The following is a 15,483-nucleotide window of genomic DNA, read 5'->3' as shown; positions in this document are numbered from 1 at the left end:
TATATATATATATATATATATATATATATATATATATATATATATATATATATATATATATATATATATATATATATATATATATATATATATATATATATATATATATATATATATATATATATATATATATATATATATATATATATATATATATATATATATATATATATATATATATATATATATATATATATATATATATATATATATATATATATATATATATATATATATATATATATATATATATATATATATATATATATACATAAATTAATAAGTTGAATATTTACCTCTAAATAATATTTGACGTTTTAAAGCATTTTTCTTATAAGAAAAAATATAATCATTTGTTGTCCTTATTCTTTTCAATAGTCATGAAGAAAAGGAATTGCGTTGTAAATAGGTTCTACGTTCCTTAATGGCACGATAAGGCACGATCGTAGATGTGATGAAAATAGAACAAGCACCGCAAAAGATAAAATAGTATTAATCATTAATGACTAAAGAACAGAAACTGCCTTCAGATGATAATCTTCTGTCGATTAATGGTTTTTACAATTTCCTATGTCACTCACTCATTCAATAGTCTAACGGGGGGGTTTTCAATAATTAAAGTAGATTTTGTTCTTATTTTCTTTGCTTGATTCCTTCAGTTAATTGTTTCTGTGAGTATTTTCGATTAGACTCTTAGTTTGCGGTTCGCGAGTAGCGTACCAGAGTAGAGGAGGAGCTTTGTGTGTGGGGAACTGAAACTAGCGGTTCAAATAGGGCGCATATATTAATGGTCATACTGAGTCGAAATCAGATTGAAAGGATTCAGGGTCCCTTGAGAGCGAATGGGGCCACAAGGAGTAACTATCTTAAGAAATAGTAACATAAGGAGAATAAAATAAGAAAGTAATGTATTTACTTTAACTCACATGATCGGTACAGAGCTTGAAGGGAATACCACAAGCACTTCGGAATCAGACACTAAGATAAGGCTGTTGACTGAGTCAATACAAGTAATAGTTAAATCACTCTAATAGATGTTTCTAGGGTCACATTAAACTCATCATAGTTTCATAATAGACTCACAATATACTCCAAAAGACTGATAAAAAGACTCAAAATAGACTCCCTCAAGACTGAAATAAGACTGACTCTAACTTGCTAAGTTCGAAAGTGCTATATTCTGCGATTTCGCCTAAGGTTACGTTCAGGCGTTGCTGAAAAGCACAGAACACTGGTTCTGTTGGTTCTGATTCTATGTCCTCTATTACTATTGGACAGTGATGTACCAATCAGCTAGTCGATTTTAACTGACTTTTGATACGATTTATGACTCTTTAAAACTTCGCTTTGACATTCTTTTTAGCAGAATAGAGTTCTTACCTTATAATTAGAGCGAACCACACAGTTCTACATTGTATCTTAAGAAACTATTTTTTAAACTTTTACCTTGTAATTACAGCGGACTGCATAGTTCTAGTTTTGTATCTCGAGAAACTTTTTTTTAAAGTTTCTACCTTGTAATTACAGTGGACTACATAGTTTTACTTTTGCATTTCGAGAAACTATTTTTTAAAGTTTCTACCTTGTAATTACAGCGGGATACATAGTTGTATTTCTATCGCAAGTGACCGTTTTTTGTATAATAATTTCTACCTTCTCTTGATCGTTTGGAAATCCAAACTCAAGATTTAAATTACATTTTTGGTTGCCTGTCATGTACAATTGGTCACGCTGAATATTTATTGCTGTTACCTTTTTCGTGGGAACGATTTCTTCACAGGGTTGCGATTATGATACAATGTTTCGCTATTTTTTAAATTTGACAATCAAGTGTTACCTGAGTTTTGGGGCTCGTATTTAGTGTGGTTTTGCTTTGTTTGGAAAATTTCGGGGTCTTTGAAAATTGATTCCATTACATATCATCCGTCCCATTCTTAACGATGTCCTCATCGTTGTGTTACCTTACCCTATCTACTCGTCCAAATTTTGATCTCGCTTCCCCCTTTTTTTTTAATTTGGTACTTGTTACTTGAATTAACTTAGCTTTGGTAAGATATATTTTTTTCTTCATATTCCCGATTGCTTTATGAGGCTACATATATTTTGACATTACTTTAAAGTCCATCACCTATACACTCAATTTGACGAAAGGGTCAAAGAGTTTCTATTGACTAACACATTTGGTTATATGATTACGTAATAATTATTGTTTCCTCCACCTGATACTAAAATTCCTTCGCCTGATATGCTAATAGTTCTACATGGTTCTAACTAATTAAGTTCTGTCTTTGCGACTATTTAACCCTTAAAATGGTACATATTTGATTTTTCTCTAATACTTGACTATACTTCCACCTGACGCTATAATGATACGATACGTAACTGACTTCAAGAGCACTGATATATATAAATTAAACGATTTGCAAATAAAAGGTTTCACAAATTATAATTTTTAAGCTTAATGTCTGATTGCAACACTGGGGTAATGTAATTTACACTTTTTTTCATCTGTTTTATGGAAAGTTTCTCAATATTCACTAAAGTTACAAGTTTGATACATAAGATTCACACTTACTTCATCATTTTACGAGTCTATAATACTCACATATGTTGTCACTTTACTTTGCGCTTCCATTCAATTAATTATTGGGTTGGCTAATTGTTTATGGTTTATATTAATGGTATTTCACTTTTTGGCACTCGTTCATTTGGATACGCGCTTACGTTGTTCACAAGTATGACTGCTCGCACAAAACTTTCCGTGAATGGGTTGTCACATCATATACGAGGGATTGATGTTATAGATTCGTTGAAATGTTTCCTGGGTACATAACCCTTGGGGAATTAATCATATGAAATGGGTATCTTGATCGCTGGACTGGGTAACTCTTCTTGGGCACTTCTATTCTCGGGAAAATTTTATACTCGTACAGTCTATGTTTCCCGTAGATTGTTCACGTTTAGTCCTTCTTTTATTTGAATAAAAGGGCTGCGTAGCTGTATGTAAGGGTAATTACGGTTGGATCAAAACTTGGTCTCAGAATTTATGTTCGACACATTGTCTTTAATTCTTGTTTTGAGGATACACCATCGTTGAGGGCTTGGTCATGGGGATTATGGCTGGGATAACTTGGTTTGGTGTCTTCTCTGACACTTTATTTTGGGAACGTTTGCATGTACAGTTTATATTTCCCACAAAATTGATTGTGTTAAGTTCTTCTTCACTTGGGGATGGTTTGGTCTTGCGACATCTAATAATGATTGGATAGGGTCAAAACTTAATTGGGATTTTGGTTTAACATATTTTCTCTGTTTGGGGCTTAAGATATATAATCTTTGAGGTATTGGCTCCAGGGTATTCTTGGTCCTTAGGATTTAATGTTTGGGACCTTGCCGTCTAAGGACAGTTATCGACGGTTTTCATGTAGTTTTACGACCTCGCGGTCGGGGTGGTTCTCTAGGTAATCATTAATTCAGATATATATCTATATATGGGGTTCTTGGTTCGCCGATAGTGGTTGGGGTAGTGTTACCTGGTACTAGACTTGGGTGACTTGGATTGTCATCAGGTCATTGTCTTCAGGGGTTTCCTTGGTGAGTACTTATCGGTGGTTGACGAATGATGAGAGTAGATGCTGCTGGGTTGTATCCGTGTTGGTTGCTGGTACACCAATAATTAATTTGCACTGATTAATCTGCTTCCTGGAATATAAATATCTGGGCAGAATCATATGCTCTTTATAATTACATAAGTTAAAACACATACAGCAATAATACACAATTTATACCATATTATATGGGGACTATTGTTTGAAACCATCGTCTTAATTAGTCGTACTAATAATATCAATTTAATATGGGTAAAATTGAACTCAAAGACAAAACAAATACGAGCAATTTTTTTGCTTTTACATGCATATTGCAGCAACGCCAGATTACTATGAGATAAGCTAGGTAATCATAAGAAAAATGATTGCGTTTACGAAAAATAACACAACATGAGATTTTCAAGATTTAGTGATTATATATATACTTTTGTATATGTGCATTTGGCACATGTTCAATATTCAATACATTTTTAAATGTTATTCAACACTCATCTACTTTAACATTTACTTTTTTTTACATAACTACATGCGAGGTAGGTTACATGGTTTTATGAGAGGTTTCGATTTACTATAAATTTTCAAATCTTTACTGTTTGCGCGCGTCCATGCTGCTTAAGAAATACATCTTTACAGCTGCATGGGTTTACACAAACAATAAGTTAAGATTTGTGACTGGACATGGCACGAATGAGGACCTCTACTCCCATTCGCTCGATCATGTCCTCCCTTATTTTTTCCTTAAGGGTTATCAGGGAGTTCCGGGTTTATATTTTGCATCTCACTTGACTCAATGTGATCTGACTTTGCCCTTTTTCTACGTGTTATCATACTTCTTCCGTAATTCAGGGTTAATAGCATTCTTATAGTCAGAGAGAACATGAATACGAATCCTATCGTCAGGAGGATATTCCACCAAAAATTTGTTGAGAACAGTCCGTATCTACTTTCTACATACGTTAATCTTTGGTCTTCATTAGTAAATAGGGGAATTTGAGAGTCTAAGGCTTCTCTTATTTTTGTTAGTGGTAAGGTTCCCTTGCCATTCTCTATTTTTGACCATATTGAGGCTTTTACTTCTTCGTTTTCAATATTAGGAATTGTATACGATAAATTGACTGGTTTGAAATTGACCACCTTGGGACTTATTATATTCGTGCTCGTGGTTATCAGTGGTGTTTGTACCGTGGCTTCATTTGGTTACTAATCGACATCCTTTTTTTATGGTTATTGTTCCCACGTCTTGTAATAGTAGTTCGGTTCTGTAGCTTGGATCAATTCTTTCAGTATTATTATAACAGGAGATAGTCCCGACTGTTTCTTTTGGGACAGAAAATAGCCACAGATCATTTCTGAGATGAATAAATATTTCTCGTTTTGTACTACCTACTAGCGCTTCGCATGAATTGGGAATTTCTTCTTGTTGAGTCTCTTTTAAAAATATATCTAACATACAAGATCCAGTTTTAACGTTATATATTGGCAGGGTTAACTGACATACTAGATTTTTGAATGCTAAGCATTCCTTAAGGTCCTGTGGATTTGCTAAGGCATATTTCCTCCTATCGTGATCTACAAGTAAGTATTGCGCTTCGGGGGTGATAGTCATGAACGAATTAGTTCTACCTATGTTGGCTGGGAACGTAGAAATTTTATACAAGTCATATATGGATTGTTGATTTATTAATGGAATTGTTACTACTGCAAATAGTTGTTCGTTTATTTCCGTGATGTGAACCTTTAGCTTGGTGTAGTGTTGGAATAGGTTTGCTACTTCTGGTTCTGTTGGTAGATGTAGACCGAACGTTAGATATGTTTTTATTTCATCTAAGATACTTTTTAGGTTCGAAGGGTCCACGAGGTCATATGACAAGATTCCTCCAGTAAGGGCAAATAATGCAAATTCAAATTTGCTAACATCACTTGCCAAGTGAAGTAATGACATTGTCACTATGTCTAGTGATACCATGGTGAGGCTCGAATCGGAAATCACACGATCTACTTCATTTTTTAAATAGTTCATTATGTTTACTGTCTTTGATATTTTCTTCGAGATTGCCTCAATTTTGTCTTTCTGATAATTGGCTATACTGGCTTGTATTTTTTGGAAATGTAACTTTACGTTCATTGCAGTATTTAGTTTTCCTATGTTTTCCCTTAGGATATTCAGGTCTTCTTCAGTCGATAGCCCAATTAAGCGCGAGGCTAATTCTCCCACGATTGGTATTAGACTGGCTGACCTTCGGCATTTGCTTTTTCGAAAAAATACTTCGAAGACTCTTGTGGTACTTTGTTTTAACTTTTGTATTTCCGCATTGAATATTTCAAACAATGCTTGGAGTCTTTGTCTATACAATATCAAGAAGGATTGGTGAATCGATACTCTTGGGGCGTATTTCTCATTTAGCTCAGGTAACGATTCGACGTGGTTTTTGGTTGGTTCGTCGGCCATGGCAAGTCTGGCACATGTATATTTGCCGTCAATTGTCCAGAATTTGGCGGGTACGTATTTTTCTTTCCTTTTACCATCAGCAAATTTCCTTTTCTTATCCGAATGGCGTCCTTGAAGTAATATAGTTTGAGTCTCGGTATGCAATACTGGGAGCCTTGCTCTTAAATTTATATACATTTTACCGAAGGAGTGTGTTTTTGTAAATGTTGGTCCTGTGGACCATGACCATTTTGTAAACGTCGTTGGTTTGAAATGCGTTATTGTAATTAGTTTTTCTTGGGACAGTTCATTGAGTTTGATTAACCCTGGTCTTGCATTGGTTGTGATATCCGTTAGTGAGGATTGTATTTTCTCTGTTCGTGCCTCAAGTTTGGGCATAGTTGTCTTAGTATTTTTCTTTCTTTGTGGCTTGCCTATATTTTTCTTTATTTCTTTTGAAGATACTTTCCTAGTAACGTTGCTCGCCGTATGGTCTTGCCATAGTTGCTTGAGGTATGTCCATATGCTTGGTAATTCATTTAGCATGGCGTAATTTCCATCATAGAGTTTATTTTTCTTGGAAATGGTCGAGAAGGAACCTGTGGTATATTTTGTCGTAGCATATTCGCTTATGGATCCGTCCACATTACTTAATGCTCTTCTCCTTCTGTTTTCTCTATTGTTAGTTCCTAGAGCCTTATCGATCTCTGCCATTTTCTTTTCGAAGTCATCTATTAGGAATTTCGATTTTAGTTTAGGAAGAATGGGGGGTAGATCTCCTATATTTTCCTTGTGGTGCATGTCTTTCGTAGCCTGCAGGCTTTTGTCCGATTTTAAGAATTGGAATATAGAGTTCTTTAATTCATTGGTATTCTTCTCTAGTCTCATTACTTGTTGAAATAGGGTTTCAAACGGTTTGGGATCCAGTTTCATAAATATCTTCCGGGCATTGTTGCTTGCAAGTAACGAATTCTCATGTTTGAAGATTATTCCATGCTTTACGATATCTTGGGCTATAGTTTGGGCAACGAAGATTATCATGATATTTGTTAGCCGCATCCTTTTTTGCTGTTTATGATCGGTACAGAGCTTGAAAGGAATATCACAAGCACTTTGGAATCAAAGACACTAAGATAAGGCTGTTGACTGAGTCAATACAATTAGTAGTTAAATTAATATAATAGATGTTTCTAGGGTCACATTAAACTCATCATAGTTTCACAATAGACTCACAACATACTCCAAAAGACTGCTAAAAAGACTGAAAATAGACTCCCTCAAGACTGAAATAAGACTAACTCTAACTTGCCAAGTTCGAAAGTACTATATTCTGTGATTTCGCCTAAGATTACGTTCAGGCGTTGCTGAAAAGCACAGTACACTGTTTCTGTTGGTTCTGATTCTATATCCCCTATTACTATTGGACAGTGATGTACCAATCAGCTAGTCAATTTTAACTAACTTTTGATACGATTTATGACTCTTTAAAACTTCACTTTGAAATTCTTCTTAGCGGAATAAAGTTTTTACCTTATAATTAGAGCGAACCACACAGTTCTACATTGTATCTCAAGAAACTGTTTTTTAAACCTTTACCTTGTAATTACAGTGGACTGCATAGTTCTAGTTTTGTATCTCGAGAAACTATTTTTTAAAGTTTTTACCTTGTAATTACAGCGGACTACATAGTTTTACTTTTGTATTTCGAGAAACTATTTTTTAAAGTTTTTACCTTGTAATTACAGCGGGATACATTGTATCTCGCGTGACCGTTTTTTGTATAATAATTTCTACCTTCACTTGATCGTTTGGAAATTCAACTCAAGATTTAGATTACATGGTTGGTTGCCTGTCATGTACAATTGGTCATGCTGAATATTTATTGCTGTTTTCTTTTTGGTGGGAACGATTTCTTCACAGTGTTGCGATTATGATACAATGTGTCGCTATTTTTAAATTTGACAATCAAGTGTTACCTGAGTTTTTGGGCTCATATTTTGGGCGATTTTATTTTGTTTGGAAAATTTCGGGGTCTTGAAAATTGATTCCATTACAATAGAGTTGTAGCCTAAAATTCCATTGATTTTGTATTGCTGTATACTGACTATATTCTTAATTTTGTGTTTTTTTTGTTCTTTTCTGTTATGATTTATCATAAAAATTATGGTTTTAAAAAATAGAGTTGTGACTACTATACCACCATTTTGGGGGCATACACAAATTTTAACAACCTCGTCATACATTTCATTGTCGATAATACCGGCTTCATGGACTGCATCTGTTGGCAAACCCATGATGGCAGCAGTAAAATTTGCTGATGCTTTGTTTTTTATCAATTCATCTTTGTATTCCTTGGTGATATTGGCTTTCAAAGCCGTTTTTATTTTACCTGCGGTTTCATAGTCTATCGCGACATTATGTTTGCATAGGGTGCAGTTTTGACACATGGATATGATATGACTTATGATACCATTTCAGCGGTATGCCTGTATTCTTCTTCTTGTCTTCTTTTGAATGGTAATGTCAGAAAGATGGTAATAGGATGTATCAACAGGTAATGTGTTAGCAGCAACGATAGCAAGAATGTTACTTTCGCATATCCAGCAGTTTGATGGTAAAAGTTCTTGGGTGCTCCAAAGTAATTTAACTCCTTGGTGTCTTGAAACTGTACATATACATTTCCAATAAGATCGTCATTAACAAATATCTCATAATTCAAATATTTCTCTTTCTCAGCATTAAATGCTACGATAAATTTATTATGTGCACACGCTTTCTTAAAATACTTCCCCTTCATCTTTTCCATGATGGTGCTACTAAAGTTTGCACGGGGTTTGTTTTTCATCAAATCATCTTCAATCTCTATGCTGATAATGTTTGCTAGTGCTCTTTTTATTTTACTTGCAGTTTCATTGTCTATTACGACATTATTTTTACATCGGTGTCAGTTTTGACACTTGAATAATTTATGGATTATGATATTGATGCTGGAGTACGCCTGTCTTCTTCTTGTCTTCTTTTGAATGTTAATACCAGAAAGATGGAGATATGAAATATCAAAGGGAAATGTATTACCAGCAAAGATAGAAAGAAGTTGACCTTTGTCGTCAACTAAAAGTTTTAGACAAGCACTCTCTTTGAGCAGTATCATCTCTGCAAATTTCATTCTACTATATCCACCTTCAGTAATGTTGAATATTTTCGGTATTCCAAAGGAATTTAACTCCTTAGTGTCGTGAAAACGCACGCATACATTTCCAATAAGATTGTCTTTAGCACTTGTTTCATAATTCAAATATTTCTCGTTGTCAGCATTCAATATGACGATAACTTTGTCATGTGCACAAAATTTCTTGGAATATTTCAATCTCTCTTTTTAAAATATGATCTAGATATTTACGCTTCCAATATACAAATGATACTGATCGAAAACTTATGATAAACTAACTAATTTCGATGATCAACCATAGATTACCACTGAGGCAGCCGCAAGCAAGATCTTGAAATTGGCGGAACTTGGAGTGGAATTGGCTGAACAGGAATTGTGGTATCGCAAGGTGTGATGGTGTAGGGGTGTTTTGTGGAGCATCATGATAGGGTTTGCTTGCGAAAACTTCAATCAATAGGTTGGAGCATACTTTTTCACAACAAATGTCTGAAAAGTGGTTTAGGAATGATGATGAAATAAGACTGACTCTAACTTGCTAAGTTCGAAAGTGCTATATTCTGCGATTTCGCCTAAGGTTACGTTCAGGCGTTGCTGAAAAGCACAGAACACTGGTTCTATTGGTTCTGATTCTATGTCCTCTATTACTATTGGACAGTGATGTACCAATCAGCTAGTCGATTTTAACTAACTTTTGATACGATTTATGACTCTACACAGTTCTACATTGTATCTTAAGAAACTGTTTTTTAAAGCTTTACCTTGTAATTACAGCGGACTACATAGTTTTACTTTTGTATCTCGAGAAACTATTTTTTAAAGTTCTTACCTTGTAATTACAGCGGACTAAATAGTTTTACTTTTGCATCTCTAGAAACTATTTTTTAAAGTTTTTAAATTGTAATTACAGCGGGATACATTGTATCTCGCGTGACCGTTTTTTGTATAATAATTTCTTCCTTCACTTGATCGTTTGGAAATTCAACTCAAGATTTAAATTACATGGTTGGTTGCCTGTCATGCACAATTGGTCATGCTGAATATTTATTGCTGGTACATTTTTGGTGGGAACAATTTCTTCACAGGGTTGCGATTACGATACAATGTGTCGCTATTTTTTAAATTTGACAAGCGAGTGTTACTTGAATTTTTGGGTTCCTATTTTGGGTGGTTTTGTATTGTTTGGAATTTCGGGGTCTTGAAAATTGATTCCATTACAATAGAGTTGTAGCCTAAAATTCCATTGATTTTGTATTGCTGTATACTGACTATATTCTTAATTTTTTTTTTTTTTGTTCTTGTCTGTTATGATTTATCATAAAAAATTATGGTTTTAAAAAATAGAGTTGTGACTACTATACCCCCATTTTGGGGGTATACACAACTTTTAACAACCTCGTCATACATTTCATTGTCGATAATACCGACTTCATCGACTGCATCTGTTGGTAAACCCATTATGGTAACAGTAACGTTTGCTGATAATTTGTTTTTTATAGATTCATCTTTCTATTCCTTGGTGATATTGTCTTTCAAAGCCGTTTTTATTTTACTTGCGGTTTCATAGTCTATCATGACATTATGTTTGCATAGGGTGCAGTTTTGACACATGGATATGATATGACTTATGATACTATTACAGCGGTATGCCTGTATTCTTCTTCTTGTCTTCTTTTGAATGGTAATGTCAGAAAGATGGTAATAGGATGTAACAACAGGTAATGTGTTAGGAGCAACGATAGCAAGAATGTTACTTTCGCATATCCAGCAGTTTGATGGTAAAAATTCTTGGGTATTCCAAAGTAATTTAACTCCTTGGTGTCATGAAACTGTAAATATACATTTCCAATAAGATCGTCATTAACACATATCTCATAATTCAAATATTTCTCTTTCTCAGCATTAAATGCTACGATAACTTTATTATGTGCACACGCTTTCTTGAAATACTTCCCCTTCATCTTTTCCATGATGGTGCTACTAAAGTTTGCAGGGGTTTGTTTTTCATCAAATCATCTTTAATCTCTATGCTGATAATGTTTGCTAGTGCTCTTTTTATTTTACTTGCAGTTTCATTGTCTATCACGACATTATTTTTACATCGGTTTCAGTTTTGACACTTGAATAATATATGGCTTATGATATTGATGCTGGAGTACGCCTGTCTTCTTCTTGTCTTCTTTTGAATGTTAATACCAGAAAGATGGAGATATGGACTATCAAAGGGAAATGTATTACCAGCAAAGATAGAAAGAAGTTGACCTTTGTCGTCAACTAAAAGTTTTAGACAAGCACTCTCTTTGAGCAGTATCATCTCTGGAAATTTCATTCTACTATATCCACCTTCAGTAATGTTGAATATTTTCGGTATTCCAAAGGAATTTAACTCCTTAGTGTCGTGAAAACGCACGCATACATTTCCAATAAGATTGTCTTTAGCACTTGTTTCATAGTGCAAATATTTCTGGTTGTCAGCATTCAATATGACGATAACTTTGTCATGTGCACAAAATTTCTTGGAATATTTCAATCTCTCTTTTTAAAATATGATCTAGATATTTACGCTTCCAATATACAAATGATACTGATCGAAAACTTATGATAAACTAACTAATTTCGATGATCAACCATAGATTACCACTGAGGCAGCCGCAAGCAAGATCTTGAAATTGGCGGAACTTGGAGTGGAATTGGCTGAACAGGAATTGTGGTATCGCAAGGTGTGATGGTGTAGGGGTGTTTTGTGGAGCATCATGATAGGGTTTGCTTGCGAAAACTTCAATCAATAGGTTGGAGCATACTTTTTAACAACAAATGTCTGAAAAGTGGTTTAGGAATGATGATGTGAAGTCGGAGGGTGCTGAAGAGCAGTAATAGTGTGGCACTGTGGCGTGAATTGCTTGGAGCGTCACGCTCTAGCAATGAAATGCTAGGTTCTCGCTGTTCAAATAAGTGTTCAATTTAAATTCACAAGCTTATTTTCGGAGAGAAAAGGTTGAAAATGTCCTGTGGGTAATGAGTGGACGATGCCATTTGGATGACGGAGGGGCAGGTGTGTAAAGCTGTGATGGTGTAGGGGTGTTTTGTGGAGCACTATGATAGGGTTTGCTTGCGAAAACTTGAATCAATGGGTTGAAGCATACATTGTAACAAGAAATGTCTGAAAAGTGTCTTAGGAATGATGAAGGGGGTGGCAAAGGGTGCCTCAGAGCAGTAATAGGGTGGCTCTGTGGCGTGAACTGCATGGAGTAACTTGTTCTAGTAATGACATTCCGAGTTCCAGCTGTTCAAATAATAAAATACAATTTTAGTTTAGATTCACAGAGTTGAAAATGTCCTAGGGGTGATGAGTGGGGGTACGATGCGGATGACGGAATGGTAGGTGTGTAAAGTTGTGATGGTGAGAATGTATTTTAGGAGTCATCACGATAGGGTTAGCTTGCAAAAACTTCAATCGTCGGATTGAATAATTAATTTTAACAAGAAATGTCTGAGAGTAACTTAGGATTGATTATTTAATGATGTTGTAAATTTGTTTTAATTAACATCAATTTTATTTACGAAGGTCTGTATTTTTTTAGATTTATTTTTTAGGACGAATCTTCATTACCTAATCGTTTACACAATTTAAGCATCTTGTAGTCCCCTTTCCCCTTTATTACTAAAAATACATTAAGAGCAAGCCGCAGTATTATTTGGTATCACTCCCAAAAAAAGCATTACTTAATGAACAGGTGAAATTTTTACAAATAGATTTTTCCCTCTGCACGTCAATTATCGCAGGTGTAGGAAAAACATAATCGTCTAGCATGCATGAAAAATGGGAAACTCTTCTTGCGCGCAATAGGCTATTTTTAGAATATGTTAGTCAGAACTAAATATTGAAAATAGCCTGTAGGACCTGGCGTCTGGGGTGTTGTTCTATTGGATGGAAATTGATCTTTCGGGTCCTGACTAGTACAAAGAACTAAAAAAAATTCTTGAAAGAAAAAAAAAAGACTTGAAATAAAAAAAAAGAAACTCTTTGAAAGAAAAAAAAAGAAACGCCTTGAACATTTCGACGAAAAATAGAATCTCAAAAATGTATTATGTGGCAGTTATGTGTGCACTGCCATTGCGTCAGATGCACGCTATCGTCAGGCGCAGCACCCACGTGTCGGCCGTCATTACATAAGACCCCCGTGTGCACCGTCATTACACAACATCCACGTTTCCACCGTCATTACGCCACATGTGTGCTGTCATTACACAACACCCACGTGTGCATCGTCATTTATTTCCAAGTTATTTCCGATAAATCCACGTACGATAGCATTACCCTTAACTCCAATTAGGTAGGTTAAAATTCTCTATGATATAGCATGAGACGCATGATTGCGTCATCCATATTACACTTGACCATTTAAAGCACGGGCCGGTTGTATTCCATAGCGTCAATAGAATCCAGGGGGGTGTGTCTCCTCAAAATAAAAATATTGTCGCAACACCTTCTCAAGGAAACAGGGGTGTGTCTTATGACGTAACACCTGGTCACGGGAACAGAGATGCTCTTGAAACCGGGGACCGCTTGAAACCGGGATCGCTTGAATCCTTGACAGCTTGTATTCGGGGTTACTGACCACTTGAACCTTAAATGGCTATACTACTGCTGTCTGGAGGGAATATAACGTGTGGGGGGGGTGCACTTTACGTTGGACGAAATTTCCACAGAGGAGTTTTTTCGTGAGGGGGACGTTTATATTTCATAGAGGGTGAGCCTGATTTACTGGCATTATTTGAAAAATGAGCAGACATTATTCCATATATGAAGGGTTGCCCCCTCCTCAATACCTTCCTCTTTACGCTAAAGTTTACCTTTCTGTCCCAATACTTTAAGAGAGTCTACTGAAACACTGGGGCCGTTTATTAGAATAGGATGTTTTTTTAAATCTGCTATCAGCTTTATTGTAAAGAGCAAGGCATTGAGGAGTGGGGCGACTCTTCATATGGAATAAATCTGCAGAAATTGATATGCAAATTTTGTTTTAATTTTTCATGTACAGTGGATCAAATTCGAACCTCCATTAGTTGAAAAACGTTAAGGAATTAAATGAAAAAACGAGTTTTTTTTTAACTGAAAGTAAGGAGCGGCATTAAAACTTAAAACGAATAGAAAGTATTCCGTATAGGAAAGGGGCTGTTCCCTCCTCAACGCCTCGCTCTTAACGTTAAAGTTTTTGTTGTTTTAAAAATAGAGTTTTGACAAAAAGAGTCGAACTTTAGCGTAAAGAGCGAGTCGTTAAGGAGGGGACAGTCCCTTTCCTTTACGGATTAATTTCTGTTCGTTTTAAGTGCTAATGTCGCTCCTTACTTTCAGTTTAAAAAAAAACTTGTTTTTTATTTATTTAATCAATAAGCGAAGAACGTTCTTTAGTTAATAGCATCAGACCGATTTACCTTTTGTGTTGTTTTAAAAAATAGAGTTTCGACAAAAAGAGTCGAACTTTAGCGTAAAGAGCGAATCGTTGAGGAGGGTACAGTCCCTTTCCTTTACGGGATAATTTCTGTTCGTTTTGAGTGTTAATGTCGCTCCTTACTTTCAGTTTAAGAAAACTTGTTTTTTTTTATTTATTTAATCAATAAGCGAAGAACGTTCTTTAGTTAATTGCATCAGACTGATTTACCTTCAGGATTTCTGTTGCTCCGTTATAAAGCTATTGTCAGGGTCGTTACTAGCCGAAATGTTTGGGGGGGGGGGGGAGAAATGAATTTTATCATGGCTGGTCATTTTTGCTGATATTTTTCTGTCAATAATTAGCGTAATGTCCGTTTACGTAAAATCCGGTAAAAAATCCCTTTACATAAAAATCCGTTTACGTAGAATATGATACGTAAAATCACTGCACGAGTTGGTAAAACCGGTGCGTTTACCAACCTAGATTAAGATTATGGTAAGTTTCACGTTCCTATTTTTATGCTTTTTATTTAACCAAATGGAAGATCGTGGCACTATCTGTAAAATCACAACAGGATTCGGTAAAACTGTTGCGTTTACCGACCAAGTTTGAGATTTCGGTAGATGACATGGTCGGTATTTTCGTGGTTATTATTTAATCGATGTTTTTTTTACCAAGTGACCAAAAAGATTGAGGTTGGGGGGCTCTCCCTCCCCCCTCAATACGTGACGGCCCTGGCTATGGTTACGCGACTTTTTTTTATCCATAACAACTTTGTATAACCAAAATATTACTGCAAATACGAGCCAAAGCTTGCATTAAACATAAATTTTGTAAAATGCTCCT

The 15,483-nt window shown here is 35.1% G+C and overlaps 1 protein-coding gene across 1 annotated transcript; it reads right to left on the bottom strand.

The window, feature by feature from the left end:
• Positions 1 to 4,346: 4,346 nt before the first annotated feature.
• LOC148947475 (uncharacterized) lies at positions 4,347 to 10,660 on the bottom strand. The gene is given in 5 exon segments (XM_089095903.1): positions 4,347 to 4,799; positions 4,801 to 6,167; positions 6,519 to 7,125; positions 8,253 to 8,440; positions 10,564 to 10,660. Coding segments are annotated over 5 exon segments (2,712 nt in total).
• Between the last annotated feature and the right edge of the window lie 4,823 nt (positions 10,661 to 15,483).

Source organism: Artemia sp. Qi Xiang Cuo, chromosome 10, assembly GCF_049724085.1.
Source record: "Artemia sp. Qi Xiang Cuo chromosome 10, ASM4972408v1, whole genome shotgun sequence".
Classification (NCBI taxonomy): domain Eukaryota; kingdom Metazoa; phylum Arthropoda; class Branchiopoda; order Anostraca; family Artemiidae; genus Artemia; species Artemia sp. Qi Xiang Cuo.
This window is presented reverse-complemented; position numbering and strand designations above follow the sequence as displayed.